Raw genomic sequence first — 27,169 nt, 5'->3', positions numbered from 1 at the left:
TATATATATATATATATATATATATATATATATATATATATATATATATATATTCATATTCACAGGATGTGGAGTACAGCATAAGAAAGATAGTGGAAGTGTAACAGCTATATACGATGTCAGATGTCAGAGGGGTAATAGATTGGGGGAGGGGGTTATCACTTTGTGAGGGGTATAAATGTCTAACTATTACATTGTTTTGTACACCTGAAAATAATAATAAATTTAAAAAAAGAATAGATCAGAAAGGTGTTCATAGTCCTGAAGGGGCAAGGTGGGGAGGGGGAAATGGTGTAATGGAAGCTCAGTGGCTGTGGAAGGTGGAAGGGAAATAAATGCTTCCATCAGTTCTCTTGTCAGTGCCCCCATTGGATGAACATAACCAGAATCCTCAGGACAAAAGAACTTGAGTGATATAGTCAAGAGAGGTTAGCCTCTCCAGGCTGAAATTGGAGCAAATAACCTTGGAGAATAGCTCTGAGGAGCAAATGATGAATCACCAAAAATCTCATTAGAGATTAAAAAAAAAAGGGGCGGGGAGAGATATGACTAAATTATCGGTTGAGAAGAAAGCCAGAGAGAGGCAGAATAATTAATGAAACAAGTTTGAGGAGAGGATGAGATTTGAAAAACAGAGATACTCATTTTGTAAAGTAGGAAGGATACACTGTTACATGAGACCCAAGGGAAGGAGGCAAGCAGATAAGTAAGTTTGTGCTCACAAAGACACAAACAGAAGAGAGACAATTTGAAGAAATTCCTGCCTGGAGAGCTATTATTTTCTTGTTGAGGTAGGATGCAAGGTTATCTGTTGAGGATAAAGGGACTGAGCTTTTTAGTATATGGCTTGAAAATATTAGTGTTAATTTTAGAATCGTGAGGAGAATGGGAAAGTGAGCTGACTAGGGAAGAAGTACACAAAGCCTGCTGAGAGCGGGTGGGGATCCAGCTGAGATAGGAAGTGCTAAGCACTAAAAGCAGGTAATAAAATAGGGAAGTACCCTATTATGCATGTTAATAAGTAAATTGCTAATGTTAGTATCTGTGATACAGTGAAGAATTTTGTGCTATTTTTGGCTCCTAGCTATGCCTTACACATGCTGCTAGATTTCGGAAATCTTGAGTCTCAGATTTTTCACAACACCATTATTTCCTCAATTCTAAAGCACCATTTATTTTAAAATGCATCAGAGTTTTATAACTTTTTTGAAGTGTGGGAGAAATCTTTACTTTGGTAAATGTACAGTAATAATTTCAACCAACAATAGTATAAATGTAACCACTTAACTATATATTATTCTTTATATCTGTGTGCATGACTGAGTCTGTGCCTTCACCTGAAATATATAAACATTTTTCGGAATTACACTGTCTGTCAGCAGTTTGTGACATCCTAATAGTGGTTATTTCTGGTTGATGGAAATATAGCAGGTATTTGCTTTCTTTGTGTGTTTCTATATTTTCTAAACTTTTCACACTGAACATGCATTGCTTTGCAATAGAAAACAAAACATTAAATATTCAAAACAACATATGAGGAACAAAGACAAAGCTAAATAATTATTAGGTTTATGGTAGAAAATAAAGATATTTTGGAGCAAGAAATGTATGAAGAATTATTTTTAAATTTACTTTGAGGTCACTGATTCCCCCAGACGTGGTGTGGTTTGATGGTACAGAGAGCACAGGGACATACAGGTAGGGATTGAATAAAAGGATTTATGTCTGGCCCAGTTCTGCTTTCTGTGAAATTCAGAGAGGCGTGGTGAGGCATCAGTTTTTATTATGATTTCTGCTTATAAGGTTTTAAGATTTATTGTTAGGTTTTAGGATCTAATAAGGGAACTGTAATGGTCATGATGACGTGCTTTGGAGTCATGCGTGGGTTCTTATCCTGGCTCTGCTATAGATCAGCTGTGTGACATTGGGAGGTTACTTAAACTTTTGCCAGTTTCCTTATTTAGAAAATCTCTACCTCATTAGGTGGTAGACAGCATTGAGATATTCGTAAAGAACTTAGCACAGTGACTGGAATATATTAATCAATAATGAGTAGTAGCTGTCATCACCACCACAGCCAAATTCTACCTGATCTGGGGTTTGAGAGATACATGAGAATGTGTTGGTTTTATAGAATTACCCCGTATCTCAACTGTCAGCACCCAATTTGGCTGCAAGTGACAGCAACCCAGTTCAAATCAGTTTAAGCTCAAAAACAGGGTGTATTTCTGACGTAGCTCAAATAGTTGATTGACATGTGGGGACCTCAGGTCCTTGAGCATCTTTACTTCATGGGGTAATGGTTAAAATAGCTACTTTAAATTCTTTGTTGGATAATTCTGATATCTGTGCACTTTAATGTTATGTTGTCAAGCTCAAGGTACAGAGAACAGATTGGTGGTTGTCAGAGGTGGAGGGTTGGGGTGGGCGAAATGCGTGAAGGTGGTCAAAAGATACAAACTTCCAGCCATAAAATAAATAAATCATGGAGATGGAATGTACAGCATGGTGACTGTAGTTAATAACACTGTATTGTATATGGGAAAGTTGCTAAGTGAGTAGATCTTAAAAGTGCTCATCACAAGAAAGAAAATGTATAACTCTATGGTGATGGATGTTAACTAGACGTATGGTGGTGATCATTTCACAATATGTACGAATATTGACTCATTATATTGTGCACCTGAAACAAATATAATGTTATATAAGAATTACATTTCAATTTAAAAAAATTGTGTTGCGAGACTCTGGGTTCCTTTTAAATCATCTGTAGAGCTTTTTGTTTGTTCATCTTAGGAGGCAGTTGACCTGGTTAGGTTCAGCCGACAGTTCACCTTCTGTGTATGATGGTTCCAGTGTTACCTCAGTTTTCAAAGCTTTTGCCCTTGTTTATTGGGGGTGGGAGGAGTTGTCTGCCCCTCGCTTGAGCCATTCAGGTTTCAGTCAGAGTGGTGGTTTATGCTGCAGTTGAGTTGTCCCCCGACGGTGCTGTGCGTCTTTGATTCTATTCCACACATGCCCAGGTGGAGGGTGAGCCTGGGGCTTGGATGGGTTCAAACACCGAACTGGGAGAGCCCCTTCTTGATTACTCTGGGGTATTTTCTCAGGGACTCTTTTTATATTTCCTCTGGCCAGAAAGACGGATTACTGCTTAATTTTAGCGTCCATGCTTTTCAGCAATTCCACCTGACTAGGGTGAAGTGGCGAGAGAAAGAAGGGAGAAAAAGAATAATAAGGATTTTCTCCCAAACTCGCCACAGCAGGGCCCCCTCCCTTGTTCCGGTTCCTTTATCCAGAGAGACAGGTTTTCTCTTGGGGTCTCAGGTGCTTGCAGTACTGTGATGCCACCAGCACAATTGTACAGATGGTTCTGGCCTTGCAGGCAGGGATGGAAGAGAAAAAAAGAGAACAAAGGAAGTACATGATTTTCCCTCCACCATTATCCAGCTAACAGGGAGCCTTTCCTTAGGCCTCTGGCCAGACAGATGGGATTCTCTTGGGGTTATTGCAGTCTCCACCTACCAGACGGTTCCCTGATTTGGCCGACCTTCAACTCAAAGCCAGGAAGTAAAGGGAGAAAAGAAACCAGCAAACTGACCACCATTGTGCTAGATGTTACTCAAGTGTTGCCTTTCTTCCCCAATCCACCTGCTATTTATTTAGCAGTCTTGTTGTTTGTATTTTGTGCAGCATGGGAAAGAAAAGCTGTAATGTGTTTTCTCCATCTTGGCTGGCACCAGCAAATAGCTTACTAAAATCAACCGGGTGACATGTCTGTATTAGGGCCTGGCGTCCTGTGATTCACTGCCAATCAGAACTTCATGGAATCTTAGAATAGTTTCCCAAAGGGTAATAAGGGCAAGGGGCTGTTACCTGAAGAAATGGGAAAAGGCTGCAAGCCACACAGGGCAACAGGTATCTACTCTTGCTGATTGGAAAGAAAATCTTTTAATATATATTTTAAGTTGTTTTCTAGGAGTGTAGTTATGTCACTAGGTGTTATTAGGATTATAATATTTAAAAAATTTCTGTTAACTTGAGAGATTTTTAGAGGGTCAGTTGAGTGCCAAAGGACTTAAATAACTAGCTTATTTTTATTTAGCTCACAAAATTTGTGAGCAAAACCATGATTTGGATGTCAAAATTTTCAGCCACTTATCACCTGGGCTGTTTCTGTCGACACTCTTTACAAGTAAAGCTCAATGTCAAGTGGCAGTGTTGACAATTATTAGCATTTGAATTTAAATTGTATTTTTATAAATCTTGTCTGTCTGAACTCTGCCAGTAGCTTAGCTGGATTCAAATGTGGAGTTTGCCCTTTCCTAAGCCAACCTGTGAAGTCAGCAAAGTGTGTTGTCAGAACTCCTCCACCTCCTTGTTCTCTTTTTCCCATTTGACTATTCCTACTTTTCTTTATTTACTTTGCAACAGAAGAAGGCTTTTATCTGCCTGCTGGTACAGTACTTAAGCTCTGGGTCTTCTCCCACAGGGTACCTTGTATAGGATTTACCTGACCTGTGTCTTGTGACCTTTGCCCTCAAAGCCTTGCAATGTTGAAGCTCTTCAGAGAAACTAATCTAGATTGAGGTGCTAAGGAATGACAATGGAATAAGCCTTCAGTGTTAAACTTGGAGTTCTTACATGGTACCCTACAAAGTCCTACAAGGTATCTTATCCTGAAGTCAGGAGAAATACAAACTTTTTTTTTTACATCTTGGCAAAGCAACTACCTGAGCTTAGGGAAAGGAATACATTCTCACTGTAGAAAAATTCAAAAATATAAAATCACAAAAGAGAAAATAAAAATCACTATGCTCAACACTCTGTTCACAACTGTAAATCTTTTGTCATACACACCAATAGTCATGTTTCCATGTATTGATTACACATTCACACCCACCCCACACACTTTAAAGGGTTCAGATTTGTTGTTTTATAAGCTTTATATTACACACTTAAATATGTCATAAGTATTTTTTGTCTATATGTCATTGGAATCATTTTGTAACAGACTATATAAAATCCCATGATGAGTGCACAATAATTTATTAACCAGTCCCTTATTGTTGCACATTTAGATTGTTTTCAAGTTTTTACTATTTTAAATAATGCTATGATACAAACCTGTTATGATTTCTTTGGGTTACATGCCTAGAAATGGAAAGGAAATTGTTGTGTATATTTAATACATTTCTGAAACTTTTGATGGAGTTTCTGCTGGTGGTTATTACCAAATTTTGCAGAAGTAAAGGTGCCTTTTCACTTTCAGCCTGATTTATATAGAAAAATTTATAGTTTATATTATATACAGATAAGCTTGCAACCATGTGTAATGACATAACAAGTGGATTTTCAAGGATTTGGTTACACCCCTTTTGGAAAATTGGACTTTTACATACTATTTTCTGTTTTAATTTGGGTTAGGCAAAATGAATGAATGAATGACCTCCACCCAAGAACCTTTTAAGAGGTAGACTGATTCTCCCTACCCTCTCATAGGAAGTTCTATCTTATGATAGTGGTAAATACCTTTCTTGCTGTTCTTCTGTTTGGATGTTGATATATAGTAGAAATCAGTACCGTCTTCAGACCAGGCAAGGGGGCCCCTACCTTGGTCTCTGCTGTAGAGGGCCCCACTTTGGCCTTCCTCTGGCTGTGTTCTTCCTCCTGCCTTGCAGTCTGTTGGTGATGGAGATGTGCCCACTTGGATGTTGTGTCCCCCTTTCCGCTACCCTTTTATACTGTACTCCAGGTAACATGACTTTGGAATTACATTCCAATGGTCCAGGTCTGCTTGCAGGGCGTCATGGGCTTTTCCCAGGTCTGTCCTCCTGGCTATAGACTGTGTGATTGTGGGAGGGACACTGACAGACCTTGGGTGTGCAGCTGGGGCCGCCATTTGTGTGTGAGGAGGCTGTTTGAGGTGCAAGGTGGGTGGAGAAGAGGATGGGGTTCCTCAGTTGATGCTCTTGCCCTTGCCCTGCCCTGCAAATGGCAGGGATGAGCCTGAAAGAGAACCTGTCACACGGTGCTTTATTATTATACAGACTTCCTTATGCTATTCCAGGTATGCGCAGAGATAGCTTCCAGACAGAGAACAAGTCAGGGCCTGGAGACCAGAAAGAGTATAGCGTATTTGATTCCATTGTTTCAATATTTCATACATGAAGAGGTTGAGAAATGAAACTTGGAGAAGCAGGTGGAGAATGAATCAAGAAAGGCCTTTTATGTTATGCTAAGACTATGGACTTTATCCTCAGGCCAGCTGAATGTTGTTGCAGGGCTTTGAGCAGGAATGACATAATTAGAACTGGCTGCAGAGTGTCATGGATGTGGGCAAGAGCAGAGAGGCATGCCAGTGTGGCTATTGGTGGTTGTCACCCAGGCCGCAAAAGATGGTGATTAAAATAGGGCAGTGGTGGTGAGGATGGAGGTAAGGCACTTTCTCTATGATGGAGGGCTGTGCTGTGGATCGATTCAAGTAGGATAATGTTATGAAAATTATTTTGGAAAGCTTACAGGATTATGCAAATGTTGTTAGTGTTATTAATAACAAAAATAGTAATTGTATTGTGGATGAAGGTTACAGTCCGGCTAGTCTCACTTCTAGGGTAAGCAGACGTGAAAACCAGCTGAAATGATAGGGGTAGCGGTCCTAATGTGAGGTGTCGCATCCACGGGGGCTCCTTTGGGAGAGCAAGAAGGTAGCTGTGCAAGTCTTTGGGGATGGCGGTCCAAGTGGAAAGGGGAGCAGTGTTGGAGTTAGGTGGGTGAGGGTTACAGTGTGGATGGGAAGTGTCTTTGAGGTGGAGTTCATGATTCACTATGTAGCTGTTCACATGTCTTCTGTTTTCCGCAAGATGTGGGTCCTTCCGTTTTCTGTGCTTCATCTTCCTGAATCTGTAACTTCTCTAGTTCATTTATTCCAAAGGGTATAATTCTGATCTCTTGTCAACATGTCAAAGGAATTGGAGGGGTCTACATTACATTCAACTAATCTTTCTGTTTGTAGATTTTGTTTACTTTCTGAGATATTTGGTGCCTTCAGTTCTGAGACTTTCTGCAGTTCAAATCAGCTTTCTTCTTGTTATCATCTGCCTATGTAGCCCTTAGCTTTAAGATTTTCTTGCTTTGATGAGTCAACAAAGTTCACTTTATGCTTTCCATCTTCCAAAAAAATTGTTGACCACTGCATCTATTGTTATTTTCACTTACTCTATTTTTGTCACCTTATAGTATTTTTATTTCTTTACACTCTGCTTCTTTTAGATACACCCCTCTTTTGCAGGTTTGAAGGGAGCAGAAACAAACATATATTTAATTCAGCATGTTTAAATGTAATTAGATAATGAAATAATGATTACATGTGTTTAAAGATGTTTGTATGCAAGAGAATACATTTTTTATCTTTTCTATGAGAGTTTTCAAGTTAGTATTTCTAATATTGATATTATTATAGATTGCCTGGCTGCAAGTTTCTTGAGAAAATCTGTTTCTTTCAATTCTTTATGGGTAGATTTGTTTTATTTTTTAAAGATTTTTATTAAAATATAGTTAACATACAATATTATATTAGTTTCAGGGGTACACCATAGTTAGTCAGCATTCATATACCTAAAGAAGTGGTCACCATGATAAGTCCAGCAACCATCCGACACTGTACCACGCTATCACGATACTATTGACTGTATTCCCTACGCTGTACATTACATTCACATGACTTACTTGCTTTATACCTGGAGATTTGAACCTCTTATTTCCCTTCACCTTTTCTCCCCATTTAAAATTTTTTCCATTACAGTTGGCATTCATTATTATTTTATATTTCAGGTGTAAAGCATAGTGGTTAGACATTTATATAATTTAGGAAATGATCCTCCTGACTAGTCTAGTACTCACCTGGCACTATACATAGTTATTACCATATTGTTGATTATATTCCCTATGCTCTACTTTACATCCCCGTGACTGTTTTGTAGCTACCAATTTGTATTTCTTCATCCCTTTATCTTTTTCACCCTGCCTCTCAACCCTTCCATTTATCACCACAATAAATGTAGTACCCATCTGACACTGTACATGATTATTATAATATTATTGACTATATTCTTTATGCTATACCCTACATCCCCATGACTACTGTGTAACAACAATTTTGTACTTCTTAGTCCCTTCCCCTTTTTCACTCACCTCCAACCCTTCTCCCGTCTGGCAACCATCAAAATTTCTCTTTATCTATGAGTTTGTTTCTGTTTTGTTTGTTTGCTTATTTTGTTCTTTAGGTTCCTCATATACATGAAATCACATTGCATCTGTCTTTTTCTGTCTTACACTCCACTCACCACAATATCCTTCAGGTCTATCCATGCTACTGCAGAAGGAGAGAACCCATTCCCATCCATGGCTGAGCAATATTCTATTGTATATATGTACCACCTCCTCTTTATCCTTCCATCCATCGACACACTCCAGGCAGACTCCGTATCTTGAACATTGTAAACAATGCTGTAATGAACATATGGATGCACACATCCCCTTGAAGTAGGGTTTTGGCTTCAGATAAATACCCAGAAGTGGGATTAATAAATCCTTCTTTGTCACTTGTTTTGAAGTCTCTTTTTTCTGGTATATGAGTAAGTATTGCTACCCCAGACTTTTTATGTTTATTTCCATTTTCATGAAATATTTTTTATATTTCTTTATTTTAAGTCTGTGTGTGTTTTTCAATCTGAAGTGAATCTCTTGTAGGCATCATAGGTAAGGGTCTTCTTTTCTTATCCATTCAGGCACCCTATCTTTGATTGGAGCATTTAATCCACTTATATTGAAAGTAATTGTTGATGGATATGCAGTTATTGCCATTTTGTTATTCCTATTTTTGATATATCTATATATTTGGTCTTAAATAAATCCCTCTAAGATTTCTTGTAATTCTGGTTTGGTGTTGATGAACTCTTTTAGTTTTTTGTTTGTTTGTTTGTTTTGTTTTTTATCTGGAAAGCTCTTTATCTGTCCTTTGATTCTAAATGATAGCTTTGCTGTGTAGAGTAATCTTGGTTGTAGGTCCTTGCTTTTCATCACTTTGAATATTTCCTGCCAGTACCTTATGACCTGCAAAGTTTTTGTTGAGAAATCAGCTGGCATTCTTATGGGAACTTCCTTGTAGGTAACTAACTGCTTTTCTCTTGCTGTTTTTAAGATTCTTTCTTTGTCTTTAACCTTTGGCATTTTAATTATGATATACCTTGCTGTAGGCCTCTTTGGGTTCATCTTGTTTGGGACTCTCGGTGCTTTCTGGGCTTGTATATCTATTTCCTTTCCCATGTTAGGGAAGTGTTCTGTCATTATTTCTTCCAATAGGGTTTCAGTTCCTTGCTGTCTCTTCTCCTTCTGGTACCCCTATCATGTGAATGTTGGTACACTTGATGTTGTCCCAGAGGCCCCTTAAAGTATCCTCATTTTTTTGGATTCCTTTTGCTGTTATGTTTTAGTGTTTTCTGCTACCTTATTTTCTAAATTGCTGATTCGATCCTCTGCTTCATCTAATCTGTTGATTCCCTCTAATGTATTTTTCAGTTCAGTTGTAGTCTTTATTTCTGACATGTTCTTTTTTTATGAGTTTTTTCCTCCATTTGTATGTTTCCTATCTCTTTTCTGAATTCTCCCTGAGATCATTCAGCATCTTTATAACTACTGTTTTGAACTCTGTGTCTGGTAGATTGCTTGTGTCCATTTTGTTTAGTTCATTTTGTGGATGTTTATTCTGTTCTATTATTTGGGATATGTTCCTTTTCTCCTCACTTTGGCTGTCTCCCTGCGTTTGTTTCTATATATTAGGTAGGGCTGCTATGTTTCCTGGTCTTAGTAGAGTGGCCTTATTTAGTATGTGTGCTGAGTCTCCGTGGCACAGTTTACCTGGTCACCTGAACTGGGTGCAGCAGGTGTTTCCCTTGTGTGGCTTATGTGAGTCCTTCTCTTGTAGTTGAGCCTTGGTTGCTGTTTGCACGTTAGTGGGAGGGATTGACCCTCAGGCTGATTGGTTGTGAGAACTGGCTGTGAATATAGTGGAGGAGCTGTTGTGCCGGGGCTGACCCTGCAGAGCAGGGTTTGCTTTAGCAGGGCTCTGGTGCCTTCCCAGTGTGCCCTTTGGGTTTGTCATCGTTGGAGGTGGCCGGGTGATGCTCTAACTGTGTATAAAGTTGGACACCGGGCAACTTTAATACACATGCCAGCCCGAGGGCTTCCTGGGAGTGGCCTCAGCCTCAGCCTGTTTCCTGCCTGGAGCTACCTGGCATGACCCAAAAAGCAATCTTCAGATGGCTGCTGTGTGCACTTGGCTTGGAAGTAGCTTGAGAGGCCAGGTCGCACACAAACCAAGGTTGGCTCTTGCTAGCTTAGGGCTAATCAGCAAGAGGTACAGGACATGCCAAAGTCAGATTCTGCTTGTTTGGGTTTTGTGAACCTTTGAGAGATTTTAGGCAAGTTCATAGCATGAGCCAAGGGAAGCCGTTTATACAGTAAAACCACTGGAAGTATCTTGGGTAGGCTCGGAAGTTTGGTGGGGCAGGGTATCAGGGAATCAGGACAAAAGAATGGTGTTAACCATATTTATGGAGACTTGGATATGGCAGCTGCCTGAGTCTACATACCAGGAAGCAGGAGAGCTCAACAAAGAAGCAATGGCTTTGTTCATCTACTCCATCTGGGAGAAAGCTGTCCCTCTAGCCCTCACCCTGCAGCCAGATAATTCAATTCTTCCCTGACAACTTTGGAGCTGCTGCCCCAGGACTGGAGTTCTGAGCAAGTGAGTCTGTCAGTGAGTAAGTTTGTGTTCAGGCCCTCCAAGAGGAGGCTCTGGGACTCCAGCGGCTCTCCTTCTCACTCAGCCACAATCTCCTCTGGTTTTCACAGTCAGAATTTATGGGGGCTTCTCTCCCTTGCACTGAAACCCAGGGCTAGGGAGCCTGGTGTGATGCTGGGACACCTCGATTCTCTCATGGGGGCCCTCTGCAGCCAATGTATCCCTCCTGGTTTTTAATGGTCATACGCAGGCAACCACATGTTCTGCATCTCTGACCCTCCTACCAGTCTCAAGTGGCTTGTTCTATATTTCCTTAGTTGTAGGGCATCAGTTCAGCTAGAGTTCAGGAGATTCTCAATGATGTTTATTCTGTTGTTTAGTTGTAATTTTGATATAGTTGTGAGAGGAGGTAAGCACAGCATTTATCTACTTCACCATCTTGACCGGATCTCTGGGTAGACTTGTTTTAGAATGTTCTTTTTTTTAAACTTTCCCTGACATTGTACGACAGTGAAGGAGGTCGTTGGTTTCCCTTTATCAAGAACAGTCAAAATATGAGATTTAGAGTATAATATCACAAGCCTAGATTTTTCTTTGAAAGATTAAGAGGAACCTGAGTTGCAAAAAGTTAGTTGAGTTGTCCAGGATCTTAAATTTATCACTGACAGAGGTGAGATTGGGATCTAAGCCTGTTGTTCCGAGTTCATTATCTACCCCTTTAGAAGCTTGGATTGAGAGCCATGGAAGGAAAATGGTCTAAGCTGGGTCTTTCCAAGAAACTCTACACAGTTCATTCACATTAAAGTGTAAGCCCCATGAAAGTAGGGTTGTTTTGTTCACTTTAGTATCCCTAGTGTCTGTATGGTGGTAAAGGGGAGGTACTTAATAAATATACAGAGGGTGCCCCAAAAAAATGTGTACACATTTTAAGAAAGGAAAAAAATTGTATTAAAATTGTAATACTCAATATATACTGAAACAAAAGATGACTACCAATCATGTGTATACATTTTTTTGGCATCCCCCGGTATATTACATTACAAATTGAATTGAGTATCTCTAAAACCTTGTTTACAAAGATAGACACTGAACTCAGGTTTAAAGTAATTTTTTCAGAATAATTTATAAAAAGCAATAGTGTCTACAAATGCAGAGAAAAGAATGTGTCATAAATAGATCAGGTACATATTACTTTACTTAGCCACCAAGTTCCCATGGTAACGGCAGGTTCCTTTTATAAGAGAAAAATCTGAATATAAATATCTGCGTAGTGCTACCGTGCTCATGTACTTGATAACGTAGTGTAAGGAAGATTTTATTATAAGTTGCATATGTGTCTGCAGTAAGTATTCTCATGCTTTTGACCTTCCCATGTAGTAGGATGAGTACACTCACTGGAATTGGAGTTGAAATATTTGTGCCATGCTCCGCAGTTTTGTGTTCTCTGCCTTTTTTCTGCTTGCTGTCTTGCTCTCTCCAATAAGGGTACCGAAACACTTTGCTGAGCACTTAAATTCGAGGACCTGTCTCCCCGAGAAATTGCAGTCTCATCATAGAAAAGACGATACTGTTCTCAACCTTTCACATAACTATTCAGAAAGAAAGAAACAGATAAAGAAAAGGAATTACGTTTGTTTCTTTTTGTCCCTCCCCTCTGTGTGTGCTTTCTTAGGTATCAGCACTTTTTCTGTTTTTGAGGCCAGAGGTCTTCTACCACCTTTGCTGCTTTTGATTCTGTACTAGAATTTGTGGTCATCTACTGGGTCTTCATAATTACCTCTGGTCAACTCTTAATTGACTACAGAGGATAGGCAGGGAGCATCAGAGAGCTGATTTTCTCATTGGTGGGCCAGTAATATAAACAAATCTTAGAGTATAGAAGACCAGGCATGGGGTGGCCGGTTAGCTCAGTTGGTTAGAGTGCAGTGCTCCTTACTGTAAGGTTGCCGGTTCTATCCTCACATGGGCCACTGTGAGCTGCGCCCTACACAACTAGATTGGAACAACTACTTGACTTGGAGCTGATGGGTCCTGGAAAAACACACTTAAAATAAGTAAAAGTTTAAAAAAAAAAAAAAAAAAAAAAAGACCAGGCCTCTTCATTTGTTTGTACTTTCATTGGTTCACTTGCTCATTCACTCACCTAGTCACCTCTCTATCCTTCCTTAGGCTAATATATTTCACTGTGTGTCTTTAGGCATATTATCTTCAGACTTGATCTCATTGTTTATCACACCCTGTCAAACCCACTATTTATGAAGGAACTGGTAAGCATTAGAACAGCTACAAACCCTGCCTATTGTTCAGGGCTTTCTCAAAGTCTTTCCAGGTGGTTTCAGCTCACAGAAATTTCTTCTGTCTCTAAAATCATAATAATGTGGAGTCGCATAATGCACATTCTACCTTAGTTTTCTAGAAAACATGGCCTCTGAAATGCAAGCCAGTTAGTTGCTAAGAAATAGGTATCCAATAGAGGGCTTAAGGAAAATTGGTTGTGATGAGTTAATTGAGAAGTGGTACAGCGTTGTGCTTTATGGGAGCATTAAGGAATTTTTACTGGTAAGTTTCACCAGATAGAATTTTTACTTGCACACTGACTCTACTTTGGAGCCCTTATTCTTTATGCTTTCTTATAAAATTATATGTTTTTTTGTGTGTGTCTGTATGTGTGTGTGTCCTGTCTACTCTAACAAAATCATAAATTTATTGAGTGCAGACGCTATGTGTTATATTTATTTTAAATCTCCCCCACAGCACTTAGGCCATAGTGCTTATTTAATAATTAAATGCCACAAAATAAAGAATGATATATATTAATGTTAATATATAAACACAATGTGTAATGATACAGACATAAACCATATATTTGATATATGTTAATGTCAGTATATAAAATAATACATATGTATTGTTAATATAATGTCAAGAAATCTGTATATATGCATACAAGTATTATTTTTATATGTGTTATTTATTTGAAACAATACCTAGCCTATATGTAATTAAACTGTAACAGCTGTCATCATAATTGGAAGATGATACGCTAGGCTTTCTGTGAGCACCATGAAGCTTTTATAGTGTAAATGCCTTTGTGTTTGGGGGGGTTTCAGAGAAAACCAAGGCTGGTCAGTAGTTAAACATGTTTTATTCAGGAACATTTGCAATAGGGGAAAAGAAGCCTCAGTATAGAACTGGGCTCAATTCCAATAAGCATGGAGAAATGGGGATTTATAGGCAAGGAGGGTCAGGAACAGTGGACGGAAAATTACTAAGAGGAAACATCAGGGCTAAGGGAGGAATTTTGTTAAATGACTTGACAGAATTCTTGCTAAAACTGGGTGATGCAAAGATGATCATGGAAGCCGAGAGGTCCAGGCTTCATTGGGAAGAGTTCAGAAGAGCCTGACTAAACATTGGTCAAGGAGAGAGTTTTTGTCAGGGGATACTGTGGGCGTCTAATATTTATTTGAGTGTATCCTTACATTTTGTGTTTTAAGTGTAAGATAAAGCACTTTGTGTTTCTGTTATTAGAGAGTTCGTGCCTATACATTTATTTGTGATCGTGTGTGTGTGTGTGTGTGTGTGTGTGTGTGTGTGTGGTGTGTGGTGTGCCATGATTTCTATTGAGGGATAGTCTTTTCTTAAGTATTTGGTGATGGGGAATAATTATTCTCTATTTCTCTTTGGAGTTTTTCCTGATTCCCACATATTCACAATGTAAGGTTTTTAAGTAATCCCATCATTTAATTATTTGGGTCAGTGTCTTCAGCATTCTTTCATCTGCAGCTATGTCTAAATAACTGCCATCCTTTGAGTGGGTAGGGCCAAGCACTTCTTCATTTATAATTTTGAGACTGTGGCTTATGAGCAGATATTCTGTTGTTTAGAGTGTGCTCTGACTCATATCAATATGTTTGATGATAAACTCTCAGGAGCCCTGAAATGTAGGAAACATTGTCAGGAATTTTCCCCCTTCTCAGGAAAAATTTGAAACATATTGAAATAGGCAGAAAAGATTACTGGGTGCACCTTTCTAAATTACCAGTTTCTAGAGGGGTTTGCACCTTTCTTTGTCGTTGAAGTATTTTACAGAATTGTGAGTTGTAGGAAACTGATAGTAATCCAAGTGGTTCTTACCCATGGAAATGAAAATTCATTGTGTCCTTTTGAAAGCAATTGATTTATTATGCTCTGGATATTTACCATTTCTTCATCTCTTAGTTAATTCATTCCACTTTCCTGATTGCCTATTTATGTGTATTCTTTGAATTCTCATTTGAACTGGTGGATTGACTTGGTAATTAATGACTTAAATAAAATATTTGACATCTGTTAATTTTATATTTGTATGAGAAAAAAATTTACCTTTTCCTTTTAATTGTTCCGTAACACCCAGAAATTCAAAGGATCAGTTTAAGTGCTCAATGTTTACTTAGGTCTGTGGCTAGAGTTTTAGTGTGTTATCTGTAAATCTGAAAACTTAAATGCTGTCATTCTCTCTATTCAGTACCTTGAATACCACTCAGAGTATTTTGGGGACATATATTGTATCTTTAGTGATTTCACTATGTCACACTCTTTCTTAAATCTTTGCTATGGATTTAAAGGTTGCATTCCGAAACAGATTTTTAAGTTATTATTATTTGTTACCAGCCCAGATAAAATAGCCTGTTATGTAATTTAAAATAAAATCCATCTGGCGTGGGTTACAATATAAATCCCTGACTCCAAGTGTTGTCCTATGCATGAGATACGTTTACATTTATGTACTTTAAAATTTAAGTATTTATAAATAAACACATACAAGTTTCCTGATGAAATCCTAAGAATTTTGTAACTTCACAATAGCTGTGGCCCTTTAGAGTTCAAGGGTAATCTAGAGGAGGAAGATAGGGCAAGGAATCTTAAGAAAATTAATTGGCATACAACATCCACCATTAAGTCAGAAAACACAATAATAAGAGGTGTGATCAACAAATATGGTAAATGCTGTTGCCAAGTGCCATCCAATGGAGAGGCAGGGATCTTCAATATGGGAAGCAGCATATCGAACTTTAGTAACAGTGTGTGACAAGTTTTAACTTGTTTGATGCAGTCAGTTGGGTGTGAGCGATGGTTAAAAGAAGGTGTGGTTTCAAGTGTGCCAAAATCATGGATCGCGAAAAACACATTAACACGAAATGGGCAAATGGTTTCATCCTCCATCAGGACAATGCTCCATGTCACACATTGCTTCTGGTACAGCAATTTATTTCAAATAAAAACATTACAGTGTGTCCCCATCCACCTTATTCACCGGATCTGGCACCATGCAACTTCTGGCTCTTCCTCAAAGTCAAAATGACCATGAAAGGAAATGTTTTGAATCAATTGAGGACATCAAGGCAGTCACAACAGCACAACTAAAGACACTCACAAAGAGGACTCCAGAACTGCTTCAGAAAGTGGCAAGCCCGATAGGATAAGTGTGTCAGACGTGAGGGGGAGTATTTTGAGTGGAATTAATGGCAATGTGCCTTTTACTGTAATAATTTTTTAAAACGTAAACATTCACCATATGTGTTGCTCACACCACGTATACTTTTTCCTTCTGTTTATTTCTGGTCTCATAACTGGCAGCCTGAATATCACAGAGGCAGTGGTGGAAGACAGTTTTCTTGAGCTTACCTATTTTATTCAGAGGCCTGCCTTCATTTGAAATCCATGCCCGACTTCTCAGCGTCATTATTTTGCAAGGATGATAAAAATTATATGAATTTTACATATGAGAGCCAAGATCTTCTCAGTGGGATATGGAACTAGGAAAGACTTCCTAATACAAATAACTAGGAATAAGAGAAACAAGAGAGTCATTATGCAAGTACATGGCTGATCAAGGTTATTGTACAATAGGGGACTATGGTGGGCTGAATAATGTCCCCCTTAATCATCTCCCCCAAATATCCAAGTCCTAATCCCTGGAACCTGTAAACCTGATAAGACAGGAAAGGGCTTTGAAGATGTGAGTAACAATCTTGAGATGGGATATTATCTAGGTGGACCCTAAATGCCATGACAAGAGGAAGAGAAAGAAGGCAGTGTATTCACAGAGGCAGAGATTGGAGTGATACGGCCACAAGCCAAAAATTCTGGTGGCCACCAGAAGCTGGAAGAGACAAGGAATGGACTTCCCCCTAGAGCCTCCAGAGTGAACATGGCCTGGCTCATACCTAAGTGATACTGACTTTGGACTTCTGGCCTCCAGAATTGAGAAAGCATACATTTCTGTTGTTTTAAGTTGCTAAATTTGTGATAATTTGTTAACGGCAGTTATAGAACTAATGCAGATTTTGCTACCTGATGGGGGGAGCTGCTGTAACAAATACATAAAAATGTGGAGGTGGCTTTAGAACTTGGTAATGAGCAGAAGCTGGGAGAATTTTAAAGCATATGATAGAAAAAGGTCTAGATTGCCTAGAACAGACTGTTGGTGGAAATATGGATGTTGAAGACTCTGTGAGTGAGGACTCAGGAAGAAGTGAGGAGCACAGTAGAAAATGCCGTATTGACTTAGAGAATATATAAGTTGTAAATGGAATATCGGTAGAAATATTAAAGGTTCTCTTGTTTAGGGCTGAGAAGAAAATGAGGAATATTTCATGGAAATTGGAAGAATGATGATCCTTGTTATATAGTAGCAGAAAGCTTAGCAGAATGTTGTCATATGGTTGTGTGGAAGGCAACACTTGTAAGTGATGAACTTGGATATTTCCAGAGGACATTTACTAGTAAATGTTGAAGGTGTGGCTTGGTTCCTTCTTGCTGCTTGTAGTAAAATGTGAGAGGAAAGAGATAAATTGAGGGGATAGTTGTTAAACAAAAAGGAATTCAAGCTTGATAATTTAGGAAATTCTTAGCCTAGTCAGAGTACAAAAGATGCTAAAATTAGGAGAGCCACTCCTAGGAAAGTTTGATGTGGAGAGAAGGCCAAGAGTGTGACTAGAAAACTTTGCTAGTGCTAGAGAAATTACATGTATGATTTATGTACTTAGATGTACTACTTAACTATCTCAGCAGAAGCCAGGAATGGAGATTATCAAGGAAAGATCTGTGGAAGATCCTCCATCTAATGGCATGAATCCTGTGTTATACAAAGGAGACCCACAACGTTTTTGATAATGTTATATCTGCAAAAATGCTGCCAGCTTGAACTGAAAGGGACAGAGATGGATAAAATGGAGGAAGAGTGTTGGATTCCACAGTTTTATAGGCAAGAAACAGCCCAATAAAACTACTCAACTACATGCATGTTCTATTTAAAAAAAATAAACATAAGAGTGACTCTGAGGTTGGAGCCATAAACTACAGAGGGTTATTCCCAGGCTTTGAAATTTAATGGAATTTGCTTTGCTGGATTTTGAAATTGCTTGGGACTATTGACTTCTTCCACCCTCCCTCTCTTCCTCCTTCCCTCCCTCCCTCCTTTCCTTCCATTTTATCCCTTTTGGAATGAGAACGTCTGTAACTGTTGTTAATGTCCCAAAACATTGTATTTTGGAGGCAGGTAACAGGTCTACAAATGGAGAGGAATTTCAGCCCTGTATTGATCAGAACCAGAGTCTCCCTCATATCTGATTTAAATTATTAGATTTGGGACTTTTGAGCTGATGGGAGTACATAAAGTTTTGGACTTTGAGTGGATGCTGTAAACAGTTGAGACTTTAGAAGATTTTGGGATATGGTGAATATATTTTGCCTGTGGCAAGGACATGGATCTTTGGGGCCAGAGGGTGAACTGTGATAGGCTGAAGAATGCCCTCCCCCCAGAAAAGATATGCATGTCCTCATCCCTGGAACCAATGAATGATTATCGTTTACGGAAAGAGATTTGAAGATGTGAATTAGTTAAGCATTTTGAGATGGGAGAATTATTCTTTATTATCTCAGTGGGCCCTAAATGCAATCAAAAGGATTTACAAGAATGAGGCAGAGGGGGATAAGACAGGAGAGGAGAAGGCAGTGTGACTACAGCAGCAGAGAATGGAGTGATTTATCCGTAAGCCAGTAAATGCTGTCAGCCACCAGAGGCTGGAGGAGGGAAGTAGCTGAGTCTCCCTAGAGCCTCTGGAGGGAATGCAGCCTGGCTAATACCTTCATTTTGGCCCAATGATACTGAATTTGGACTTCTTGTCTCCAATACTGTGAAAGAATAAATTTCTGTTGTCTTTAGTGGCTGAATGAGTGATAATTTGTTGCCGAGGCCATAGAAAACTAATACAGAAAGAGAGAGGAATCAGATTATTTCCCTTATCTGTGTACTCTTGTATTCTCTTTGCATATGAGACATCTCTATGTTAGACTTCTGTAACCATCAGGCTTTTGTATTTGAAATTTTTCTATTTTAAAACATTCTTTCTATTTTAAAACAGTAACCATCTATTCTAAGCATAATGGCCTTATATAAACTGAAAATGCTGGTAAATAAACTGAAGGCTTGACTTCTTGCTCTCAGCTATGCTCTTTACTGGCTGGGTATCTCTGGGTAAATTATTTACCCAGTCTGAGTTTTAGTTGAACAATGGGAATAATATGGACTGTCCAACCACATATTATAAGTATTTAATGATATAAACACATAATGAAAAATACCAGCTAACTAATATAGATATACAATTCTTTAGTGCTCAACTATTAATTATGCTTCCTCTAGCTACATCAAAGTTATGATGAGTATCTTTGCACATAAGTCACTGGCCACATTCGACATTTTTCCTCTTAAATTAGATTCTAGAAGTGAGATTTCAAACTTTTGAATACTTTAAAGCTCTTGATTTATATTGACAAACTTCTCTCCCGGAAGCCTGAACCACTTTACTCTCTCATTGGAAGCACACAAGTGTTTATTTTACTGCACTGTTAACTTTAGAGAGTTTTCAAAAAGTATTTTAAATGTTATACCAACTTAATGAAAATCATTGTTTACATTTATTTGACAAGGTTTAACATTTTTCATTTTTCCTTGACCATTTGTATTAGTCTTTAATGAATTGCTTGTATTCTTTGACTGTATTTCCAAACAATTATTTGTCTTTTTCCTTACTGATTTTTTGAAAGCCAATGTTCTTAAATTCATTAACCTTTGTTGTGTGTTGTTTCTTTACCAGTTTCTTGTTTTGTTATTTACCTTATACTTTAGTTTATAATGACTTTTCATGACTTTTGTGTTTAACATTTATAGGCAGTCAAATTTAGTTAACTTTTATTGTTTATTCCCTACTTTTCCCTTCCCTTCATCTCTTCCTTTCTTTCTTCCCTTCTTCCCTCCCTCTTCTCATCATTCCCTCTGGAAAGCCTTTCCCATTTGGCTGCTTTTAGTGATTCTTTTAGGTATATAGATTTGCCCTTAATTGGCAATGAAGAGATCCAGTCTCTTGTCAAATAACGTCATCTCAAATTATTTGTTGCCAAACTTTGTCAAGAATACCAGTAGAAAAATAATATTCAGAGATGATTGCGTAAAGGGTATATTAAATTTTATTTCTGGGGGAGAGTCTGAATGCAGCATAAAGACCTTTGTTTCCAGCCTGATGATTACACCTTCTCTAATTGACAATCCTTTCTCATTTTATCTTATGTATATGCAGAAATTGAAGCACAGGAAACAGAAACTCAGGTGGTCTGTGCCTTACTATATGTCACCACTAGCTTCTTTCTCTGTATCATCCTCTTTATCCCCATTGTCCTTAATAAGTATAATAATTCTACCATTAATCAAATGCTAACTCAGGGCAGCCTACCATGCCTAACATTTTACATGCATTATCTCAGTTAATTTCCACAACAACCATACAACCTACGACATATTATTATTCAAGTTTTACTAATGAAAAAGACGAATGCTCTGAGAGGTAAAGTGGCTTACTCAATATCACATAGGTTGTACATGGAGGAATGGGATGTGAAATCAAACCCAGATCTTTCTGGTCAGAACCCATTTCTTAACTGGTATTCTTTCCATGTGGACACACACACATACACAGATACCTCCCCGCCTTCCACACCTGATTTCCCGATGGTGATGTGACTTGGTATTTTTGTTCTCTTCTGTCATTGATACAGTGAGGGAGGCAAAAATAGAATGAATTAAGCAGAAGAGCAACATCCAAGATATTGAACTGAATAAATAGGATATGGAGCTGATAATATTTGGGGGGAAGACTTAGAACTTCTCTCGTTCTTTAAAGGCTCCAACGGCATTTTGTCTTTGTGCCTCTGAGTTCAAGCATCTCATGGGTGTTATGTGTTCTGACCAATGGAAGACACTGAAAATTTCAAAGCAATCAAAGGCCAGAGACAACTTAGTTGGTCTTAGTTGGACAATTATAATAATAAATGTCTATTTTACAGTCTGTGATGGATGGTAGCCCGCTATGGTGGGTGTGTCTTGAGCTTGGGAGAACTGCTGAAAAAAACTGGTAGTTTTTTACTAGTATTGGGATGATTGTTACATCTGCTGTTAAATTTTAAACAGAATGAGAATTAGGTCAATGGGGATGGTTCCCTTATTTCTTTCTTTGAAAAACTTGGGACAGTGGCAGCATTTAATATCCTAGTGTTATTTTGCTCTTATATTTGTATCTATCAATTATTTAGAACTCTGCAAGTCTTCAAAAGAAGTAGGAAAGTATGCTGTAGCCTTTTTGGGTGGGTGAAGCCAGAGGTCAGTGGACATGACTTGAGAGCATTGACTGCCCTGCCCCTCATCATATCCTCAGTGCCCCTCACTGCCTGGCACGATGCATTTTTAGTAAAAAAACTGCAGTGTGGATCAAGTGGGGGAAGAATGAGAGTCAACCAGAGAGTCAAGACACAAATCAGGCTTGCAGGCAGATTCGGGGGTGATTGAGAAAGCACAGTTGTCGCTTTAAAATTGGCTCTAACAAAGGCTTCTTTTTGTAATTGTTTGCAGAAAGATTACCACTTTGAATACACAGAATGTGATAGCAGTGGCTCCCGGTGGAGAGTTGCCATTCCGAATTCTGCAGTGGACTGCTCTGGCCTGCCTGACCCAGTGAGAGGCAAAGAATGCAGTAGGTTTTGACTTTCTGACCAATTGTTTTCCTGATTAAATCATAGCCCCGTCATACTAGTCCATGAATTTCATTATAATGACTATGAGAACTTTTCAAAAATGAACATGTAGCACTGATGTCTCGCAGAGCAAAAGCACCCCCCCCTTTTTAAATTAAAGTTTATTGGGGTGACAATTCTTAGTAAAGTTACATAGATTTCAGGTGTACAATTCTATATTACATCATCTGTAAATCCCATTGTGTGTTCACCACCCAGAGTCAGTTCTCCTTCCATCACCGTATATTTGATCCCTTTTACCCTCATCTCCCACCCTCCTTCCCCCTTACCCTCTGGAAACCACCAAACTATTGTCTGAAAAGCACCCCTTTCAACGCTTGGTGCTCCTATATGTCTGTAATGAGACACAGGCAGTATTAAAGGATGTTGTTTTTATTTATTAAAAAAATATGGCACACTGCTTTTTTTTATTTATTAAAGTATAGTTGACATACAATACTATATTAGTTTTAGGTGTACAAAATAGTGATTCTGCATTTATATACCTTATGATGTGATCACCACGATATGTCTGGTAACCATCTGCAACTGTATAAAGTTATTGCCAGACATATTATTGACTATATTCCTTGTGCTGTATATTACATCCCTGTGGCTTATGTACTTTCTAACTGGAAGTTTGTGCCTCTTACTCCCCTTCACCTTTTTCGACCATCCCTTCACCCCCTTCCTTCTGCCAACCATCAGTTAGTTCTATGTACCTATGAGTCTGTTTCTGTTTTGTTCTTTTTATTTGTTTTTGTGTTTTTTAGATTCCACATATAAATGAAAGCATATTATATTTGTCTTTCTCTGTTTGACTTATTTGTTGGCAAGGCTATGGAGAAGTGCTATACTCCTTACGTGAAATAATGGAGGGCAGAGTGGCAGAATTTCTCTTTAATAGATGTCTTTTTTAAATTTAAATTTCTAAAAGTTTAAAAAATTTTAGTAGAATTTACCATCTTAACCATTTTTAAGCGCATAGTTCACTGCCATTAAGTACATTCACCAACATCCATGCACAGAACTCTTTCATCTAGCAATGGATTTCTTTTTTTTCTTTTAAGCCATAGAAATAAGGTAATTTGCCTTTTTCATGTAAACTATAGAGAGATTGTAGAATTGGTGACCATCACATTCAACAGCTTGTCTTTTAGCAGTTAAGCAGGCATGAAGTGCAACATTATGTCAATATATTTATTTTCACTTATAAACTCTACGTTTTTAAATCCTTTAATTTGTCAAGTTACAGGTTCCTGCAGTAGTCTGGGGGTAGACTGGAGTTCAAAGCTGAAAGTAAGACGAAGAGGTTATTTTGATTTTCCTGCAGTCTTCCAAATGGTATTTCTAAAAGCTTAATTCTTTTGTTCCCAAATGAAAGAGCAGATAAGCAAATTAGTAAATGATAGTTAATTCTTTCCTGTTCTTAGAGAAAATGTGTCTCTGTTACTGGCTGGAGGAGTTTTAGAATAGGTGCTGGGTTTACTGTTAAAAGGGAGATGGGAATACAAGAATAGTCTCATGAGGAAAATTAGGGAAGAGAACAATTATTTCTCGATGAGTGATATTAAATGAGTACAGGGAGAACCTGAGAACCCCTAGCCAGGTGAAGAGTTCAGTCTGGGAAGAGTCTTAAGAGGATAGTGGGGTCGGTACAGAAGATGATACAAGGTTGGGTGTATGTACCACCTGTGCAGGGAGAGGGTCAGCTCTGTGAGGAAGGATTGTGAATGATACTTATGGTATTAGCTCGCTGTATGCCTCAATCATCTTCCTAGAAAATCTGTTTATTATTTATCTCTATTTGTTTTTCTCTTTTAGACGGGCTCTGAAACCAGATATGTCTATATTTAAATCCAAGATCTGTCACATTCCGACTATATGATGTGTTCACCACTTTACTCTGACTTTTCTCATCAGTAAAATGGAAACACTGATAGCACCTACCTAGGACGATTGTTGTGAGGATACAATAGGATAATAGTATAAACTCTAGGCACAATGTTTGGCACATAATCAGTACATGAAAAATGGTAGCTATTACTAGCAATGGAAATCTAAGCCACTGAAAAAATGTTCAGTTATTACCATAACTGCCTTCAAGCAGTATTATAATGACTAGTAATGTGGTAAGCACCATGTTGAATGTTATGAATGAACTGAGCTTCTAAGTTACGTAGATCAATTAAGTTTCTTGTGAGTTTTAAAATAACTTGTCTTTACCATAGAAAGACAGAGTCACATAGTCACTTGTGCGCTAACTCCTTGGTTTCCTTGTAAATACCCCTGTCTAGATGAGCTACCTAACCATGGTGAGTACTACTCCTTGTCTAGGTAATGTGCTGGTTCTGGCTAGCCCTGGCTTTTGAGAGCTGATCGTTAGTTGGAAATGAGTCATGGTGGAGTATTTTACACCACGGGAATTGGCAAACACTATAAATCAGGGGCCTCCATTGGCTTAGGAGTTGGTTGTTAAACATTTACCAACATACCACTGATTAAATTTATTGGCCAAACATTCAAAAATATTTTACAGAATTGATGCATGAACAGGAATTATTTCTGTTTGAGTGTTGCCATGGATATTCTTGGCTCATTATTTGCTATAATCTTCCACAGATAGTGTTGTGAATATGACACTCCAAGAATTTTTCTAAAAACTCTAATAATCAAGTCACTATTAGATATTACTTACTTTAAACATGATACTTACCCTAAAAATGACAATAGTTATGTGATGGCTGGGGCATTTTTTATCTTGGCATTTTGTCTGAAATCTGAATTTGCAAGTATTTCTGCATTTATACTCATATCTGCTCTGGAAGCTGTGGCTTCTGATATGTGACTTTGTCTTTCTATGGTAAAGACAAGTTATTTTAAAACTCACAAGAAACTTAATAGAGCTACGTAACTTAGAAGCTCAGTTCATTCATAACATTAAACATGGTGCTTACCACATTACTAGTCATTAAAATTCTGAAGGCAGTTATGGTAATAACTGAACATTTTTTCAGTGGCTTAGATTTCCATTGCTAGTAATAGCTACCATTTTTCATGTACTGATTATGTGCCAAACATTGTGCCTAGAGTTTATACTATTATCTTATTGTATCCTCACAACAATCGTCCCAGGTAGGTGCTATCAATGTTTCCATTTTACTGATGAGAAAAGTCAGAGTAAAGTGGTGAACACATCATATAGTCGGAATGTGACAGATCTTGGATTTAAATACAGACATATCTGGTTTCAGAGCCTGTCTTTTACCCACTGAGTTAGATCATCACTTGAAGATGACAGCCTTGGGGGAGCTTTTAGGGTCCTACGTGGGTGACATAAAGCTCTGTTGGTGGACATCTTCAAGGGGAGATATTAGAAACGCTAGTGCTTCAAGGATAAAAGATGATAACAGTGTTGTCATTCAGGAATGGCATGGTACTTGCCAGACATGCCTGAGGGAGGCCAAGACCTCAGATGGTGGGATGCCCCCAGACTCTAGAATCATCAGTGATGCCCTCATGATATGGCCCAGCAGTTGGGCCATATAAAAGAAAACAAAAAGATGAAATGTGGCAACTTCATGTGAGTAAGAATTACTTAGGGCAATAGTTGTGTGCGACACAATTTCCCTAGATCCTAATGTCTTTCAATGAGGTCAAACCTAGAATTTGGTCTCAGTTGAAATTGTTATAGTTTCTTCAAACTATAATTGGGTAGATCTTTCTTTCTTTCTGAAAAAGAAGCGGTAGAGAGGGCCTTTCCTTAGAAAAGGGATTATAGGAATGTTCCTGTAGCAGTTGTAAATTTTTTGAGAAAATTGATGGGCAAGCTATATTATATCTTTACTTAAAAAAGGAAATTATGTAAAATCTGGCTGCAAGGCTTTTCTGAATGAAATTAATGAGAAGTTAGGTATCTGTTTTTGTCCTGCTTGAACCACGGAGTATATGTGAGCTTGAAGCTTATAGGGCTCAGGAAATGGGATGGAGAGACCCCTCGTTATTAACTGGTACTGGTCCCCACATTGTCCTCTGCTGTGCAGAGCTCCTAGTCTCAGAGGCAGTGCTGCTTGAGCAGGCCACTGAGATCTCTTCTCTCTGCCTGCTGCAGGCTTAGCTACAGGGGACTTTGCTGCTTCTTCCATGCTCTGGTGCTAAGAGTCTTGTGTCGGTGGGCATCACCCACCATTTGAAATCTTCACATCATTTAGGTACAGCTTGCAAGTAACATGCCATTCCCGAACCACAACACTTCTTGTCTCTTTCCAGAACAAGGGCATATAACCCCTGTCCCAATTCCATCTTTTCTCTTCTGTTGGGTCACTTTCATCTTGCACAAGAGTTTCTAAAATCTTCCCTTGACCCTTTGGGGTGCCCTTAACGTTCTTAGATCATCAAACATTATTGTCATTTTGGATCTCTCTCTCTCTCTCTCTCTCTCTCTCTCTCTCTCTCTCTCTCTGTCTCTGTCTCTGTCTCTGTCTCTGTCTCTGTCTCAACAAACTTTTTGTTTCAATCCAAACCTTAGAAATAAAAGCCTGGCTACTAAGAGTGTGGACAGAATTTCTTTACCTATTTCCTTACATATTGTCAGACAAGTCTAGAACACTAAGGGGGAAATAAGCATAAGATATCTCTTCTGTTTGGGAGTATATGCGTGTATCTTCTAGTGTTTACTCCTTCGACTATTTCTCAGTCCATGACTTCAAGTACAACTTAAACACATTATTTTCTAATTGGGAATGCCTATTGAAAATATCTCTAATTCTACATTAGTGTTAGATTAGTCATAGTCTTGTGGGCATTATTTAATCTTGTACTTCACTATTTATATAAACTTCTAATATTTCCTTTTCTTGGATCAAACATGGTATGTTCAGATTAGAAAAAAACCTTGAATATATTTTTTTTCTTTTTCATTGCTTTTCTCAGATGTACTGTTGTCACCCACATTCAATGGGCCTGAAGGACTAAGAGTAAATGGTGACAATTTAGAGTCAACAGCTTTGGGTTTTAGTTTGAAATTGAAAGCAAAAGGATTCTCATAGAAAGTGAGTTGGTTTTAGCTTTCTGGTTTGTGACAGTTAAAAATCCATTTCTTGGGATCATAACTCTTTCAAATGTAGGCTTCTCTCCAGGATTCAATACATAGTTTGTCTCATTTGTGTCAGGAGTTACTGGTGCAGTAGCAGATGAGGCTGGGTAACCTCAGTGCATTGGCCCTGCATGGCAATGGAATGTCGCTCGAACTCTGTTCTG

General features: G+C 38.4%; 1 protein-coding gene across 1 annotated transcript in view; it reads left to right on the top strand.

Annotated features, from left to right (window-relative positions):
• ELAPOR2 (endosome-lysosome associated apoptosis and autophagy regulator family member 2) overlaps nt 1-27,169 on the top strand; it is a 168,463-nt gene that overhangs the window by 65,056 nt on the left and 76,238 nt on the right. Inside the window, exon 2 of the mRNA XM_019749771.2 lies at nt 21,750-21,870. Coding sequence (XP_019605330.1) covers nt 21,750-21,870 — 121 coding nt within the window. The remainder of the gene's footprint in view (nt 1-21,749; nt 21,871-27,169) is intronic.

Source organism: Rhinolophus sinicus, linkage group LG09, assembly GCF_036562045.2.
Source record: "Rhinolophus sinicus isolate RSC01 linkage group LG09, ASM3656204v1, whole genome shotgun sequence".
NCBI classification, from domain to species: domain Eukaryota; kingdom Metazoa; phylum Chordata; class Mammalia; order Chiroptera; family Rhinolophidae; genus Rhinolophus; species Rhinolophus sinicus.
The sequence above is the reverse complement of the archived record's forward strand: the minus strand, read 5'-3'. Positions and strand labels throughout refer to the sequence as shown.